This window comes from Petaurus breviceps, unplaced genomic scaffold (genome assembly GCF_028583685.1).
Source record: "Petaurus breviceps papuanus isolate PSGF00001 unplaced genomic scaffold, PetGlider_PUasm1.0 208, whole genome shotgun sequence".
NCBI lineage: Eukaryota > Metazoa > Chordata > Mammalia > Diprotodontia > Petauridae > Petaurus > Petaurus breviceps.
In genome coordinates, this window is record NW_027185852.1 from 31482597 (window position 1) to 31500593 (window position 17997).

The 17997-nt window shown below is 55.9% G+C and overlaps 1 protein-coding gene across 3 annotated transcripts in view; it reads right to left on the minus strand.

Annotated features, from left to right (window-relative positions):
• LOC138165433 (receptor-type tyrosine-protein phosphatase F) overlaps window positions 1–17997 on the minus strand; it is a 95454-nt gene that overhangs the window by 65130 nt on the left and 12327 nt on the right. For all 3 annotated transcript variants that reach the window (XM_069093787.1, XM_069093788.1, XM_069093786.1), the window contains exons 3-5: window positions 11697–11807; window positions 10156–10301; window positions 9421–9562 (exon numbers count right to left, since the gene is read on the minus strand). In XM_069093787.1, coding sequence (XP_068949888.1) covers window positions 9421–9562; window positions 10156–10301; window positions 11697–11790 — 382 coding nt within the window. In that variant the 5' untranslated portion in view covers window positions 11791–11807. The remainder of the gene's footprint in view (window positions 1–9420; window positions 9563–10155; window positions 10302–11696; window positions 11808–17997) is intronic.

Sequence of the window (17997 nt, forward strand, 5' to 3'; positions counted from 1 at the left end):
GAGAGAGAAAAAGAGAAGGGGGGAGAGAGAGGATGAATAATGAGGGGGGAAGAGGGAAAGAGAAAGAAAGGGAAGGGAGAGAGCGAATGAGAGAGATTGACAGAGAAGAGAGAAGGGGCGATGAGAGAAAAAGAGAGATTGAGGGAGAAAGGAAAAGGAGAGACAATGAGAGAAAAACGGAGCCAGAGAGAGAGAGAGACAGAGAGGGAGAAACAGAGAGAAAGAAAGGTGGGGATAGAGAGAAAGAAAGAGAAACTGAGGTAGTTAAGGGACTAAGACAACTAGGTAGAATAGTGGATAGATCACTGGTCTTGGAATCAGGAAGATCTGAGTTCAAATCCAGCCTCAAACACTAACTAGCTAATGTGAGCCCAGGCAAGTCACTTAGCCTCTCTGCCTCAGTGTCCTCGCCTGTAAAATGGGGATAATAATAGCTCCTATCCTCCAGGGTTGTTGTGAAGACAAAATGAGATAGTCATATAGCACTTTGCTAACCTGAGAGTGCTGTGTAAATGCTGGCTGTCACCTGGCCAAGTTACATAGTTACTGAATGGCAGCGGAGGACTCTAATCCAGGTTTTCTGATTGTGAATTCAGCTCAGACTAATGTGTCATGTGGTCTTGTAAGCTAATCCAAGCCAGACCTGAACCGGAGTCCTCCAGGATACCCCCAGTCAGCGGATGGCCAGCTCCCACTTGGGAACCTCTGAGGACGGGAAACTCACTATCTCTTGGGGCCGCCTGCCCGTTCCATTCTGGGATGACATTCAATGCGAGGTAGTTTTTTAAAGGCTTGAGTACCGAACCCTGCCTTCCGTAGACCCTAGACCTTCCCTCTGAGGCTCAGCAAATTACAAGGCCAGCCCTTGAAGACAGCTTCTTCCTCTCCAGGCTGGATCCTTCCACTGGTCCTCCATGCCATGGGTGCCCCTTTGGGCACCCTCCAATCCATCCATCCTGACCCAGGGAGCCCAGAACTGAACATGCCTCTAGCTGGTCTGACCAGGACCAAGGACAGTGGGCCCGAAGGCTCAGGCCCGGCCTGGAAGCCATCCTCTTCACACCCCGACCCAGGCTGCCAGAAAGAGGACTAGCCAAATGCTCTTAGGGTGTTCCAGGAGGGGGCCCTTCCTTCCAGGTTCATCTGTGGGTAGGGACTGAACATGCCAAGGCCACGGGCTGTCTGTGGATGTTGGCCTCAGACCCTTCTGTGCCCCATCCTCAAGTCACCCCCAGCTGGTGACAGGCCAGCTCTGAGCCCATGGAGGGGGAGTGCTTTGGGGAGAGGGGGATGCAGGAGAGCCCTGGGCCTACAGCTTCAGAAAGGCTGCCTCTGGGGTATCCCTAGCACATGGTGGAGGAGAAGGAAGCAGCCCAACCCAGCCATCTGCTCTTGTAATTCAATCCTCTGGCAATTAGCTGCCGCTCTCAATCTCATTAAGACACTGAGCCTCGTAAACAGAAATCCCAGGCCAGCCAGGCCTCTCTCTGCCTGTCCTTCAGTCACATGGCCCTGTTCATGCAAAATTCAGAATGAGAAGCAGGGGTGGCCTTGGCCTGGCCCAGCCACACCCAGCCACCCAGCGGCCCACCCTTTAGCTCCTAGCATCCACCCAGCCTCATTCCTGAATTTCACAGATGGGGAAACTGAGGCCCACAATAGTAAGGGGAGGGGCCTCCAGTCACACAGTGAGTAAAGTCTGGAATGCTCAGGCTGCACCAAGAACTGAGTGGAGGCACTCAGGGAACTCAGGTTCAGGGAGTGTGGGCTTCTGTCTGTTGTCTGTAAGCCAGCTAAATGCTCAGGCCCGCTGCCCAAGTTCTCTGGCCTGAGATACTGCCTAGTTGTGTGACCTTGGGCAAATCACTTCATCTGTGCCTCAGTTTCCTCAACTAAAAAACGAGGATGATCCCAGCACCTGTGAATCACCCTGCCCAGTACCTGACTGGCACCTGGCAAGCAGATGCTATCTACACAGTCACCATCATCATCAACAGGGTCGATGTCTACCCTCATTCCCAGAGAGGAAACAAGTGGCAGAAAGAAGAAGGCATGTGCGCGAGGCGGCCAGAGCCAGGACTACTGTGCTCCCTCCTTCGCATGCAGGGAGCTGAGAGCAGGGGACGCCCAGACAGGAGGTGGGCGGGCACAGGGCTATGTGTCAGCACCTGGGTCAGGCCAGCAAAGAGCCCGAGGCCTGGTCCCAGCCATCTGGCATCTGGGCCAGAAGGGGCCTGTCTAGACCACCCAGGTACCCACAAAGGCGGGTCCGGGCCGTCTTCCCATTCTTCTCCAGGCTTTCTCACTGCCCAGCTCAGGCCCATCTGGTTACTATGGAGATGGGGGGGGGGGGAGAGAAAGAAAAGAACAGGAGCCCTCACGGGGAGAGGGGAGGCAGGCCCTGCAGCCCAGGGTCGGGGGGCGCACCCTGTTCTAGCTTCAACCTCTACCCTGCCCCTGCCCTCCCATCCCGGGGCCCTCCTTCCTTCTGGACGCACTGCTCACCTCCTCCCAGGCTGCCTCCACCAGGCAACCTTCCCTGCTTGTCCCGGGATGATCCCAGAGCACAGGGTTTGCTTCTCACCTATCTTCAGCAAGTGTGTGGGAGAATTTCCCCCCACTCGTGTGGGCTGGGGTGCCTGTGAGGGGCAGGACCCATGTCACCCAAACTCTGCACACAATTGGTCCTCATTCAGAGCTGGACTATAACGGTGGGCAGGAGCCCCGTGTCCTGCCCACTGCCCTTGGAGGGAAGGTGGACCTGAGCTCCAGAGGAGAGCCAAGCAAAGCTCCCAGCAGGGGGAGGGGTGTGTGTGCCCCTGGCCATGGGGACTGACAGGGCCCTGCCCCTGAGGGCTTTCCCCTTCTCCCCAGGGATGCTACAGGGCCCCAGGAGCTACCTGCCTCACAACACCTCCTCTAGCCCCTGCCCTCAAGGGGATTCCAGTTTGGGGGACAGGGACGACAAAAGGACGTGCAGGGAATGAGGAGACTGGGAGAGGGAGCGGGGGCTCAGTGGGAAACTGGACAGACACTTAATTTAAAGGGGCTTACGTGTCTAAGTCCCAGCAGAAGACAGTTAACATTTCCCCCAAAGGACTTGCTTCCACAAGCAGGTAAATATGGGGAAGATGGAGGTAGAAGGACTCCCCCAATCCTTCTCCCTTCCTGGAGTCCACCTGTGCCTGGCACTGAGGAGTGGCTGACTGGCCTCATGCCTAGTCCCTGCCCTCCCCTGGAATCTCTGCAATGTCCCCCCCCCCCATCTTGCTCCAGGGGGAGGGGGCACCTGGAGGCCTGACACCAGAAGCCAAGACCCTGGGAGCTGGTAGGCCCTCAGTGCCCCCTGTTCAGCTCACCCCTGAAAGGAATCCCCATCAAGTGGTGACAGGGGCTCATAACTCAGGCTCTCCACCCCCAGCTGTTCAGTCCCGGGGTCTGGGCCCCTCCCCCCGGGCCCTGGCAGATGGGGCCCAGAGAGGAGGCTGAGCTCACACAAGCAGACAGATGGAGAGTCTCCACAGCCAGACACCCCAACAGAGCGGAGGCCGTGGCAACGTCTGTTGGGGTGACCTCCTCACCTGTGTGTTTACCAGCCGCCTGAGCTGTGTGTGCACACCCACACCCACACCCATCACACACGTGCACAGACTCCACAGGCTGGAGCCCCCCACCCGGGCCGGCCTGTGAGCAGGCGCGGGAGCCCCCTCCCTCTCCCAAGAGCACCTCCCCCTCCTTTCCACCACTCAGGCAGCAGCTCCCCATTCTTCCACTCATCAAACCTGGCATCTTAAAAGCCTGTTTTGTTTTTTAATCTTAGAGCTGCTGGGATCAGTCTGAAGATGAATGGCGAGGTGGGGGGGAGGGCCCTCGCCACAGCCCCCACATGCTGCCTGGCATTCAAGGCCTCTTCTTTCCCTCTGGGTCTGCTGATTTCAACCTCCCCTCCAGCTCACATTTGCCTCTCAGAAATGGCCATGGGAAAAAGAACCCATATGTACAAAAAAAAAAAAAAAAAAGAAATGGCCATGGGAGGATGGTGCTAAGATTCTCCTGTTTTACTGATAAGAGATTGAGGCCTCTCAGGCCCTGCTCCCCACCAGGGGACACCACGCCCTCTCTGCAGCCCACCACCCCACAAGCCTGGGTGGCTGCCACTGGGGGGAGGCACCACTGACTCCCCGATGCCCAGCTGGTGGCCTACTCAAAGCCCCAAAGCTTTTTCAAACACCTGCTTAACCAGGATCCCCACTCCCAGTCCATATTCTTGAAAGGCCAACCTTTCTGAACCTGGCTATAAGATGGGACATTTCTCTCTGCTGAATTTCACCGCATTACCACCAGACCCTGATTTAGTCTGTGAATTAGTCTTCAATCTTGATTCTGTCAAGTGAGACCTGTTCAGTCCAACTCAACGTTCATGTATTAAGTTCCTACTCCATGCAAGGCATTGGGACAAAAAGAAGAAACACCAACCAGGAGAGGGACAGAGGGACAGAGGGACGTAGGCAATTTACAGATGGCGTCGTTGAGCCTTGGAGGAAGCCAGGGCATCTGCAAAGCTGCCCTCCCAGCCTGGGGACAGCCACTCAACACCCAAATGGACAGGGAGATGCAAGGGGCCTGCAGCCAACCCAGGCTGCTTCCCCGGCCCCAGAGAACCCCCCAGAGCAGCTTTGGGGAGGCTTACCTGGCCCCTATCCCCCGGGCCTGCTCTGGGCACCCCTCAGCAATTCTATTACTAGGGGCAAAGCTGACCTCAGGGAGGGCCCAGCACAGGCCAGTGTCCCCTGAGGGACTCAGGAGCCAAGCCCAGGCCGCTGACAGCCTGGTCAGGAGTATGCCAGCTTTTGGAGCCTCTGTACCCAGTAAGGAGATGGGGCCAACTTTTCCTGACAGCCTCTCTCAGCTCCTTCCCTTTCAGAGGACAAACCATCCTCACAAACTATCCCTTTAATAATAACCCTCGCTGAAATTTTGTCAAGGGCCACCTTTAAAAGAGCACGACCTCAATGCCCAGAACACTCTCTTCTAAAAACTAGGACAACTTCCATCTCCATCTGCCTCCAGCCTGGTGGTCCCTCTTCCTAAGCACAGCTGGCCTGGGGAGCTTGTCTACCAGGACGGTCCCTCCATCCACAGAGATGAAGCTGATGGTGCCTCCCCTTCCACAGCTCCTTTTCAGACTTCCAACAGGGCCCCCCAATATGCTGGATGCCTGCCTTGCTTGCTCTCAACATTACCTGTGCACCCTTGCTGTTTGCTGGCACTCTGCCATTCCTGCTCAGAATCAGCCCCTCTCCTCTCTCTCTGGGGACATCCTTTCAGACTCCTTCAGTTCTGGCCCCCAGGTGGCCACCTCAGTCCCTGACAGGAGGCCACAGGCCTGGTTTGTCCTCTCCTTCCCTCCCTCTTTCCCTGTGTGTCTCTCTCTCCTCTCCCCTGTCTGTGGCTCTGTCTCCCCTCTCCCCTCTCCTGCCCCTCAGACTTTTGGTCTCCCTTAGCTGCCTTTCAGGAACGTCCCTATTCCCTGCTGCCCCCGCCACAGTCCCCATAGCTCAGAGTCTGAGATATGAGTTCCAGGAATGCCCATGTGCAGGAGGCAGTCAGAGCCCTCTTCCCAGCAAATGCTTGTGGATTCATGAGGGGACATCAGCCCCAGTCAATGGGGATGGCTCACTGCCAAGACGGGCCAGCCTGCCTCCATGCAGGGAGCCGAAGGTTCATCTTGTCTCTGTGTGTTTCGGGGGGGAAGCCTGTTTAGGGTCAGATTGGATTAGATGCCCCCAAGGATTGTCCTGGGCCTGATGCTCTGTGCTTCTGTCTCAGTGGCTCAAGACAGGCCTGGGCAATGATGAGATAAAGTCAGCCCAGGGGACAGAGGAGGGAGAGTGAGGAAGACAGTGAGTGGCACAAAAGAGGTAGAAGGACAGGAGAAGGGCACAGGCTGGCTCCAGGGCTTTGGGAGCGAGCCGAGAACGCTGGCACACCCAGGCTGCTCTTCCCTCTATAGCTGGGCTGATCCTTAAGCCGGCCTCTAGTGATCAGGGAGTGCCAGGCACTGAGCAGACACCAGACAGAGGAATGCAAGGGTGAGACGGTCCCCGCCTGCCTTCAAGGATCTTAGAGTCTATGTGGGGTACTGCTGACAAGTTAACATAGACAGGTAAAGCACAAAGACTGTACCAGGGAGGGAGAGCGAATAGGAGAACCAAGAATGGCTTCTTGGAGGAAACGGCCCCTAGGAAGGGAGTGAGGAGGTGGAGCATTCCAGGCATGAGGCACAGCCTGAGCAAAGGCCTAGTGGTGGGAGAGGACATATCCACAGAAGAAGCTGACCAGCTGGACTGGACTGTGGGCTGTTGGAGAAATCTGCAATCAGCCTGAGAGGGCAGGTTGAAGGTGATTGTGAAGGCTTGTAAATGCCCAACACAGAGATCTGTATTTTCTCTAAAAGGCAATAGGGAGCCACAAAAGTTTCTTGAGCAGAATTGTAACAAGGTCATGACTGTATTTTAGGCAGGTTGCTTTGGCAGCTAAGTAGGAAAGAAACTAGAGACAGGGAGACCTTCCAGGAGGCAGCCTGGACCATATGGGGGAGGGGAGCCATCATATGCTCAGTCTCCCAGCCCCAAGGTCCTCCTCCTCAACTCCTAATTCTCCCTCAACCCCCAGCCCCACCCACTCGCCCAATCTTGTCATTTCCACCTCCACAGCATGTCATACTTGAGCCTGGAACTGAAGTTGGGAAGACCTGGGTTCAAATCCTGCTAGCTGTGTGACTCTGGCCAAGTCCCCTAACTTCCATCCGTGCCTCAGTTTCCTCGCCTATATGTTGAAGTGGTTGGCGTTGGCTATGGATATGGGCCTGTGGTCCCTTTTCTTCAGGCAGTCGGTGATATGGGACAGGCGCTCAGGAGAGAGGTCGATGCCCAGAGAAGATCACTGAGCCTAAGGGAGCTGATGACTAGGCCTCCCATGGAAAGAGGGTCATGGGAAAAGAGAAGCAACTCAGGACAGAGCCCTTGGGGGCACCTGCAGCTAGCCAAGCATGACCTGGAGGAAAGTAGTGCCTTCCGACTCAGATCCAAGCACCCACAAGTGGCAGGACAGGACTTTACACACAGACACACACAGCCCTTCCCTTCCTGACCCCCAGACCCCTGACCTCCTTCCTGACTTGCCTACATCACCGAGCATTATTTTTCTTTCTGACAAAAGGAAAAACAAAACCAGAAACAAACACTCCCCCAACCCCTGAAAACAAGTCATTACCACTCAGTAGTAAAGTCCTAGTTCTGTCTTGGGAGCAGCTCCTAGGAAACCCGCTGTGCCTATCTTGAGTCTGAAGTCTTCATAGGCAAAGCCGGGACTGTGTGACACCAGAGACCCTAATTCTGTTGGCTTTAATAAATACTGCTTAACCCTTAATGCCAAACCAGGATGGACCCTGGGATCCCACCTGAGGGCAGGCAAGGTCAAGGCTGCCCTTTGTCTCAGTACTCTGCCACAGGCTCTCCTAGGGGCGAGGAGGAAGACACAGGCCCAGCCCCTCTTCCTCCAAGCTGATACCTCCTGGGCCCAGCCATCGGCTATCACTCACCAGCCACAGAGAGGAGGCTGACGACCCCGGAGGGCAGCTCTTGTGGTGGCTGCTAGCATTCTGCAGCTCTGGCTCCACCCACTCCTGCCCTGGCCTGGCCAAGGTTTCCATAGCAACCCTCGGTGGACGGATGGGGATAGTGGAGGGGGTGGGGCCAGGACCAAGGAATGCCAGCCTGTCAGGCTGCCAGAGCCAAGCAGAGGAGGAGGCCTGGGCAGGTGGGCAGGAGGGAGGGAAGAAGCCAGAGGCACAAACAGACAGACAAGAGAGGAAAGGGGAGGGGAGGGGAGAGAGGGGGCCCCTAGCAGCTCCAAGTCCAGGAAGATTCTGTTACCAGGAGGCTGGAGGTAGAGGAGCAGGATCAGCCCCTGGGGAAGGAGGACGGACAAACTGTAGACAGTCCTGAGCATTTTATGGTTTCAAAGCACTCTATCACCTTATATCACTGGGTTCTCATGAGAACTCTAGGAGATGGGTGCTGTTAGCGCCCACATTTCAACAGAAGGGGAAACTGAAGCATAGAAACATTTAACAGAGTTGCCCAGTTACTAAGGGCTTGAGGCTGGACTGGAACTCAGCTCTTCCTGCTCTAAGTGCCCTCAGTTGCACAAGGGCGGAGGCCCAGCTAGTCCCACAGGCCAAGCAGGGGAGGTGGGGCTACCCCAGCCCCAGGAAGATTGGCTGGTTTCATGCACGTCTGGTCTCTGCTCAGAAACCTAAACCAAGGCTGGCATCTTCTGTCTACACTTGAGGCTCTCTGTGGTGACCTGGCACCTTGCCTCCCTGGGGCTTTCTTCCCACCAAGTCTTTGCTTGGGCCATTCCCTTTGTCTAGAATGCCCTCCCCCTAATTCTCTCCCTACTGAATTCCTCCGCATCCTTCAGACTCAGTGAATGCAGCCTTCTTCAGGAAGGGGCACCCCTCTCCCCTGTCCCAGGATATGCTGCAGGTGGCACCTCAGGGAGGCCTCCCTGCAGCAGCCCAGGGCCAAGACCACTAGGACGCCCAACCATGGCTCTTGGAGTGGCAGAACAGATATCCTGGGCACTGCAGAAACAGCTCTCCACTGCTTACAATTTATCCTGGCATTCAAGACCTTCTACAATCTGGGGCCAACTTGAAGGAGGGAAGTGACTGCTCAGTCAGCAAACAAGGACGGCTCCTGGGCCCCAGGTCTTAGTAATTCAAGGGCTGAATCACAGACTAAGAGCCAGAAGGAACCTCTGAGGCCACGTGGACTTGCCCAATCCTTTTATGAGGCCAAGAGACTTGTCCAAGGGCCCACAGTCAACAAGGCTTGGAGGTGGGATTTGACTAATCCTGCTCCATTTCTGAACATCTCTGTCTACACTGGTGGCCTCCCCTCCCATGGTTCACAAGACCCACTCCTAGAAAAGTTCTCTTCCCTCTTTGTGGCTAGGCCCTCATCTCACCCCCACCCTGAAATATCCTTGCCAACTTCCCAACCCCCAAAGATCCCAGCCCAGGCCCAAACACTGGCAGAACCTGCCTGGAGCCCAAGCGCCCTTCTCTTTTCAAAATGCCACTCTGTCTCCCTCCTCCTGGCCATCCATACTGTGCACCCTCAATATCAGAGAGAGACCATAAGGGGCTGTCTGGTCTCACTGACCATCACATAGAGACCACAAGCAGAGACCCTACCTCACTGACCATTCCACTGCAAGGGACCACTCAGCTGCACCAAATGTCACACAAAGTGACTTCCTTGACTCAATGACCACCACACAGGGGTCTGTCCAGCCTCTCCACCCACTGCTAGCTGCAACAACCCCTGAGCCCACAGGCCCTGTACGTACCTTCCAGCACGGTCAGTTTGGCACTGATGTTGATCTCGCCCAGGCTGTTTGTGGCTGTACACTCGTAAATGGCCTCATCCCGGTGCACCCGCAGAGGCTGGATCCGGAGCACAGAGCCAGCTCCGTCGTCAAACTCAATCACCTGCAGGAGGGTGGCACGCTGTAGGCCCAGGGGAGCTCCGTGGGTACCCCCCTTCCTGGCTATCTCTGCTTGGAGTGCTGCCAGAAGTGGGAAGGGGCTAGAGGATAGGGATGACCCAGCAGGCCTCCTGCCTTCTTCTCCCTCTTGCCAATCCCCCCCAACATCTTGCTTCCACTCCTACAAACTGAAACCCAAACCCCAGGCCCTACCTTTCAGCTGGGATTCATACCCCACTACACGGAAAGCCTTGTCTCAGCCCCCAAGAGATCCAGGTCTTTCTTGGGCTTCCAGTTCCAAGGGCCAAAGGAAAGCTCTTGCTGAGTGCCCTCCTGTTCCCTGACCCCTCTCAGCTACATCCGTGGATAAGCCTGGCCGCAGGATGCTCAGGCCTCCTCCCAGGCCCCCCGCCCCCCCCCCCTCCCCCCACGGGCCACAAACAGTCCTATCCCCATACACCTCAGGGACTCCCTTCCCTGGCCTCCCCAGGCCTGTCCCCACCCATCCTCTGGGTCCCATGGTCTCACTTCCCAATGTCCTTCCCTCAAGTCCCCCTCACCCTGACAGCATGTTGTCAGCCGGGCGGGTAGCCTCACCTCAAACCGCTGGGAGCTGACCTTCTTGCCCTTCTTCATCCAGGTGATTCGGGGCTTGGGCTCACCCGTGGCCTGGCACACGAAGGAGGCCACACCCCCAGACAGGCCTGTCTGGTCCTCAGGAGCCTTCACGAACGTGGGCTTACCTAGAGCAAAGGGGGGCAGATGGGCGGTCACCCCTGACCAGGACCCGACCCCTGGAGATGTGGGTCCATGATCAGCTGAGCAACAGAACATTTAGGAAGCACCTTCTCTGTGCCAGACACAAAGAGAAGCGGTCCTTGCCCTCACGCAGCTTTCATTCCACGGGGAGGCAACAGGTATACATAAAAGTCGATAAAAAGCCAACCAAAGATGATGGGAAGGGGGCAGCCCCAGCAGCAGCTGAAGCAGAGCTGCTGTTTCAGCTGAGCCACAAAGGAAAGGAGGGCTCTGAGAACAGGCTGGAGAAACTGCCTAGGCAAAGGCACAGGGGCCAATCTGACTGGGGTCTGGGGCCGGCCAGTGAGCAAGCCTTGGTGGTCAGACAGGGGCTCTGCCACACGCACTGTGCTGCCATCACAAGAGGCCTGACTTGGGGCCCAGGGTGCCACTGCTGACTCAGCTCAGGGTCTCCTGTCCTGAGAGCCCCTGGAGGCAGCCTTGCCTCTGGGAGGGACCTTAGGGATGGAGGCCTTTCAACCCTGCCAAGTGGGCCCTGGTAGCCAGCACCCACCCCCTCAGCAAGGGGGCTGGGGCAAAAGGAAGGGGAGGCGGGTGCCAGGTGAGATGGAGCTCCAATCAGGGCCTTCCCTCCCTGGTCCATGCCCCAGGAACAGGCTCCTCCTACTCAGAGGCACCTGTGTGCCCTTCAGGAGGGGGCAGGACTGGGCAGGCAGCAGGGCCCAGAGGGTTTGCTGGAGATGCCCCACCCCCACTCCAACTCCCAGCCAGTCTCAGCCTGAAAACCTGTCAGACCAGCAGCCAGTCCCCACCCCCACAGACCAGACTGCAGGGTGGGGGGGAGAGGGAAGAGGACAGCCGGCTCTTCCCATGGGCCTTTAGGGGCTGGGTTCTGCGGTCCAGTCCTTGGGGCTGAGTAGGGAGCAATAAGCCTAGGGCCTGCCCTCCCAGCTGTGGGCTGCCTCAGTTTCCTCCAGCACCCTCCAGGATCCCAAGGCCTCAACTCCAACTCCCAAACTTTGACGTACAGATCCTTCGAGCCCCTATGCTCGGCCCCTCCCGGAGCCAGGACAAAGTCTAGCAGCCTCCCCAGCCCTGCCCAGCCAACCACAAGGCAGCCACCGTCAGAACCTGAGCTTCCAGGGGCGGACCCTGCCCTCCTTCCCGAGGCCCCGCCAGGTGCCAAGCCCAGCTCCCCCTCTCTCATCTGCCCCTCCTCCCCATATCTAAGCTGTCCCAGGGACTGTGGATTTCACCTCTTCAGCATCTCTAGGATCCACCCCCTCCTCTCCCACCTGGACTCCTCAAGGGGCTCAGGCCCCCCACCTCCCTGTGGGCCCCTGCCTGCTGGAGACCTTCAGAAGTGTGAGGGGACTTACTGTCTGCCTGGGCGCCCACTGCGAATCCAAGGAACAAAAGGGCAGGCAGCAGCGGGACCATCATCAACCACCGAGGGGCAGCCTCCAGGGCCATGGCCAGGACCAGCAGACCTACGATGAAGGGAAGCAGCCTGTGAGATGGGGGCTCCTGGGAAGGGCCTGGAGCCTGGGACACAAGAAGGAGCCAGAGGAGAGAAGGATACACAGCAGCTGCCTTCAAAGGGCAGAGCCAGGAGCACCAAGAGGCCAACTGAGGCCTGAGGTCACCAAAAACATCGCACGCCAAGAGCAGTCTGGGGTGGGGGTGGGGGGCATTCTGGGCACATGTGGCAGGAGTGAGCTCCTGGTAAGGTGAAGTGTTCTAGTCAAAGGGTCCCTCAGAGGCGCCCCCCTCCCCCCCCCGGCCTCGCTCCAAGAACTTCCTGCCCTATCAATACAGTCCTGACCGGGAGGACACAGGGTGCAAAAGGCCAGGCCGAGCCCGAGGAAGAGCTAAGTCCCTCCCCCAGGACCCCACGGGGAGGGGAGCCTCTCCGTAGAGGCTGCTCCAAGCAGTTTAAGGCCCGGGCTCAGGGCCAGGGGGAGGCCAGCCCAGGCTCCCCGGGACTTGTTCCCAACAAGCTGGTGGCAGAGAGCCCCGGCCCAGACACTCGTCCCACCCAATTCCCATGACAGCACCTTCCACCCCCAATGAAACCACCTGAGGCCACGTCTGCCAGGCTGAGGCAGCCAGCCCACGTCCCATGGCCCCTCTCCAGTCTCCCTGTCCTACAATACGAGTTGGGCAGGCCTGGCAGATTCTCTGTGCCTCAGTGTCCTCATCTGTAAAACTTACCTCCCAGGTCCTTGTGGGGACCAAATGAGACAATGAAAGCAGAGCACCCTGGGGGCCTGAATCAGCCCTGATCCCAGGGGGAGGGGGCTGGTGCTGGCAGCTGCCCTGCCTTCTGTCTGAGGGCACGGGCCAGACCCCAGGCAACCTGGCACACCATTAGGCCATCTCCGGTGCCCAGGTCCCTATGCAGGCTGTACCCCAAGCCTGGAACACCTGTATTTGAACACCTGTATTCACATGCCTAGTGCCCAAACTGGTGCCTGGTACAGAGTAGGCCCTCTGTCTAGACCGAGACTCCTAAGGACTCACTGCACTCGGGGGTGGAGGCCTGACATCCTCTGTGAGTGGTGTCCCAGCCCAGGAGGACGGGGGACTGCCAAAGCACACTGTAACAGAAAAGCCAAAGTGATCCCTTCATGCCGAGGTCTGACCACTGTGGTCAGCTTGCTGGCTCCCTGCTGCCTAGGAGTTCAGGTCCAAACACCTGGGCCTTGGCATTCCAGGACCCTCTGCTCTCATGTCTTAGGTGAAGAGGGAAGTGGGGTCATGGGGAAAGGACCAGGGCTGCTCCCCCTCTGCCCTCCCAGACCGTGAGGCCCTTAAAGGCAGAGCCTAGAACTGCTCCCCAACCCTGGCTTCCAGACTGACAGACACCCGGGGGCAGGGTCTGGGGTGGCTCCTCACTCCCCCTCCACCTGCTCTCTGAATGCTCTCAGAGACTCCCTGCGACTCTCCCAGCTGGGGCCTGCAGCGGATGAATGAGCTCCAGACGCCCCCGGCCTGTGGCCAATCGGAGCCTTAATTACTTCCTGAGGATGCTGGGCCAGCAGCCCGGCTTCTGCTTGGCGGCTGAGATGCATTTCCTGGCTCGCCACTGCTGCTGCCGCTGCTCCTGCCTCTTCCCTCTCATTAGGTCGAGCTGTTAACCCTACCAGCTCGCCCACCTGCCCACCAGCCCTCCAGAGCTGCCCTCATCTGCCCTCCCAGGCTCAGGCACAGGGGCTGCCCTGACCCTTGCTCCACTCAGAGTCACTCTCAGGATGTGCCTCCCCCTTCCAGAAGCCCCCCAGCCCCTGCACATTCCAGTCAGCCCACTCATGACAAACAGCACTCTCAGAGGGTAGGGCTGGGCCCCTCCATATGACTGGACACCTGGCAGGGATGGATATGCCAGGCCAGCGCCCCTGAGAATAAGATAATCTCAGAAACACAGGCACAAAGCCAGAGGTAAACTGAGTCGGACACATAGAAAGTCAAAACCTCAGAGTCAGAGAAAGCCAGACAGGGTCTCAGCAACATCCAGTCTAATCCAGACCCTAAAGGGCTCTCCACTACAACAGGGCTCACCAACGGCTGTCCAGCTTTTGCTGAGAGCCCTCCTCCAAGGAGGCAACGGGGGAGAATGAAGGCTGAGCTTAGTCACAGCCAGAAACATCATCCAGTTTAGACTGGCTTCTCTGCAGCTTTGCTCCCCAGTTTGGCCCCTGGGGCTGAGCAAATCCTGGCTTAATTCCTCCACTGTGGGACAGCCCCAAAGAAACAAACCAGCTCTTGTGTACCCTCAGTTTTCTCTTCTCCAAGCCTCCTCACCCAGCCCTCCTTCTCCTTGACTTTCTTCACATTATCCCATTAGCCCTTTGTGGTAGCCACACTGCCCTGCTGACTCATCTTGAGCAGGCTGGCAGGCCACAAAGACCCCCAGATCTTTTTCAGTCTGAAGTCTAACCATACTTCCTCCACCTTGTACTTGGGAAGTTGATTTTTTGAACCAGTGTTAGACTTTGTATTGACTCCTGCTGAACACCATCTTCCCAGACTTTGCCCAATGCTCCAGCCCAACAAGATCCTTTTCGATCCTGGTTCCATCACCCAGTGTGTCTACACTCCCTCCCAGTTTAGTGCTGTCTGCACCAGGGTCTGAGACATAGAATGGCAAAGACAGATTGGACAGCTCCCAAACTGGAATTTAAGGGGTTGGGGGAAGTTTGGGGGCTTCCCCTGTCCATGCTGCAGTCATGGCCAGATTTGCTGGGAGTACTTTTGGGGAATTGTGTCCCATCCTTGTTCTTTGTGCTGTGGTTTATGAGGGAAATGGCTAAGTTGGAGAGCATCCAGGGGAGCTCTGGCCTTGGGGAAGTCCCTTCGCCTCTCTGGGCCTCAGCCTCCCCATTTGTAAAAATGAGGGTTGGACACCAGAGACTCCGAGGAGACAAGAGAACAGGGTCCAAAGCTCAGGGGAGCCTCAGAGCTGACCAAAGTGGAGCCGGCTACACCATGGGAGCCTCCCTCATTTTCTGCCCCAGGAGCCACCTCTGCCTGGCCTCAGGGCTGCTGTTAGTCACCTCAGTCACTGTCCTCCTACAGCCACCCCCCACCTCTCAGGCCCAAGCCAACAGCCAAATAAGTCACAGAAACATCGATTACAGCCCCAGCATGTGCAGTATCTTTGGTCCTGGACCATGGAGGCAACGGCGGGGGGGGGGGGGGGGAGAATGAAGGCTAAGTTTAATCATAGCCCCTGGTGAACCCCAGGGGAAAGCTGGGACCATCAGAGAAGGGGGAGGGACTTCCTAGAGGAGAAAGGGAATGAGTTTTCCAGTCAGGGGAGTCAATAGAAGCACAAAACCACATTGGGAGTGTGTGGGACCAGACAAGACCAGTTTGGCTGGAATCAGGAGTGTGTGAAGGGCAGCAGGGAAATGTAAGCCTAGAAAAGGAGGGCAGCGCTGGGCAGTGGGGGAGGGGCCACAGCAGCATCAGAAAGCTGAGAGTGCTACGGCCTGGGCGTTGACAGATCCACCTGAGCCTGAGGAAGGAAGATTTTTGGGGCAGGAGCTGGGCCTGCTGGAGGGCAGGTGGCTGATGTGGTGAAATCAATGGGATGCAAGATCCCAAGGAAGGAGGAGCCCTGACACGGGCTGGGCAACCAGGAGGGGTCCTCAAGCAGGCACCCGGGCCTGGCTGCCCCTCCAGACGCTCCAGGATGCCCCCCTGTGCCCGGTCACAGAACTGGGTAGCTGGGGCCTCAGGACCCTTGACTCGGCTGACTCCTTGTCGTGGTTTGCTGCCTTTCAGGCCTCCTGCCATCTTGCACTCAAGACATTTAGTTTGGAACTCAAGTGGCTCGCTTTACATTTATTCCCATTTAACTAAATCTTATCAAGCTTGACTGACAAGCATTTATTAAGTGCCTATGGTGTGCTGGCCACTGTATGAGGTGTTGGAGACAAACAGCCTCTGCCCTCAGGAGGGCTTACATTCCAATGGGGAGACAACATGGGCATAATTGGGAATCTGAAGCAGTACCAGAGATGGAAAAGCACCTGACAGTGTGGGAGGGGAAACGGGTAGCAGCTGACTGCCTAAGTGGGGGTTCGAGCTGGGTTCTAAAGGAAGCCCAAAGCTTCCAGAATCCCCTAGAGCTAAGGAGCAAGGCCAGCATGAAGGGACCAAAGAAGGCACAGAGGGTAGCTGCAGCCAGCCTGGCAAACACTCCCCATGCCGAAGAGGACCAGTTCTGCCCCCGAGGCACTCAGCAGCCACTGGAGGGAATGTGGTGGGCAGAGGTGAGGCTGGAGGCAGGAAACCAAAGAGGAGGCCATTGCAATAGGCCAAGAAAGGGTGAGAGGCTGAACTATATGAATGGAGGGAAGGGGGGGGGGCCTGATGTTACCAAGGTAAAATCAAAGGGATCTGGAAACAGATTGGAGAAAGAGAGAGAACATGTGTGAGTGTGTATGTGCACATGCATGTGTCACTGGACAGGAACAAGGAAGTTAGAAAGAAGGAAGCCTTTGGGGGAAAAGATGGGAGTTCAGCTGTGACCACGCTGAGTTTGGGATGTCTATGGGACATACAGCCTGAGCTGTTCAGAGGCAGCTGATGGCAAGGAACTAGGGGAAAGGAAAGAGGTTAGGGTTGGATAAATAGACCAGGGCATCCATTGCATAGAGAGGCTGAACCCATGAGTGCCGAGGAGATCCTTGCACCCAGGACCAACATTCTTAACCTTGCCTGTGTTCTGCACTGCCATGGCAGGCAGCCTGCAGAAGCCTGTGGACCCCTTCTTAGAATCACATTTTTAAATAATTGAAGAAAATGTTGAATTTCAATTAGCGATTAGGGAAAATAAAGATGTAATATTTTAAAAAAAATCAACAGTGTCAAAGGCTTCAGAGAAGTAAAAGAATGGCGAGGATTAAGAAAAGACCATTAGATCTGGCAATTTAAGAGATCATTGTTACAAAAGATAATATAGATAATTTTGATTACTTTAAGTTGAAAAGCTTTTCCACATTTTTTTTAAGCAATTGGGGTTAAGTAACTTGCTCACGGTTACACAGACAGTTATTTCTGGGTGTGGTGCTAAGTATCAGAGCCCGCATTCGATCCCAGGTCATCCCGACTCTGGGGCTGGTGCTCTTACTCACTGTGCCACCTGGCCGCCCCTCTGAAAAGCTTTTCCACAAACAAAATTAACATGTCTAGGGCAGCCGCTGGATAGGGAAGAAATCTTTTTGTCAAACATCTTTTATTAGGGCCTGATGATGTCCAAGAAATATAGAACCCAAAGTCAGTCCTCAATATAGTGGTCAAAGGACAGATACAAATGATTCTCTAAAGAAGAATGGCAAACTATTCACTGCCACACAAAAGAATGCTCCAAATCACTCATGATCAGAGAAATGCAAGTCAAAACAACCCCACAATTTTACCTCGAACCCTAGAAGTTGGCAAAAACGACCAAAGATGGGTATAGTCAGTGTTGGAGGGGTTGTGGAAAGACAGGCACACTAATACATTGTTGGGGGAGCTGTGAATTAGTCCAGCTGTCCTGGAAAGCAATTTGGAATTATGCAAAGCAAGTGACTAAAAAGTCTATACCCTCCAGAGATTCCACTTATGTGCACAGATTCTGAATTGGTCACTGGCAAAAAGAAAGGTCCCATAAACACTAAAATACTCAGCACTTTTCTTGTGGTAACAAAGAACTGGAAAACAAAACAGATGCCCATGGACCGAAGAACGGCACAACATACTGAGGCTCGTGAAGAAAATGGAATCTTCCTACGCTGTATGAACGGTGAACTCGATGAAAAAGAAAAGTATGGGAAGACTCATTTGAACTGGTGCAGAGTGAAGTAAGCAGAACCTAGGCAGCAACAGACAACGGCTCCAACAAAGTAAAGGGGGAAAAGCACTGCCACAGAAGTGCTGCTAAGTGATCAAGACCAAGCCTGGCCCCAAGGTGAGGCAGAGAGAAGAGGGAAGGACACAGAGGAAACTCAAGAACAAGCGACATGAAGAAATCTGCTTTTTAAGAAGTGAGATCATTGGCAATGTTGGAGAAGACAGTTTCAGTGGAGTTGTGGCAAGGAAGCACCTGCCGTGGACGCCCTTCACCAAGGAAGGGGAGAGACCCGAGGATGACAGTCAGCAGGGACGGATGGGAGCGACACGGGCTTG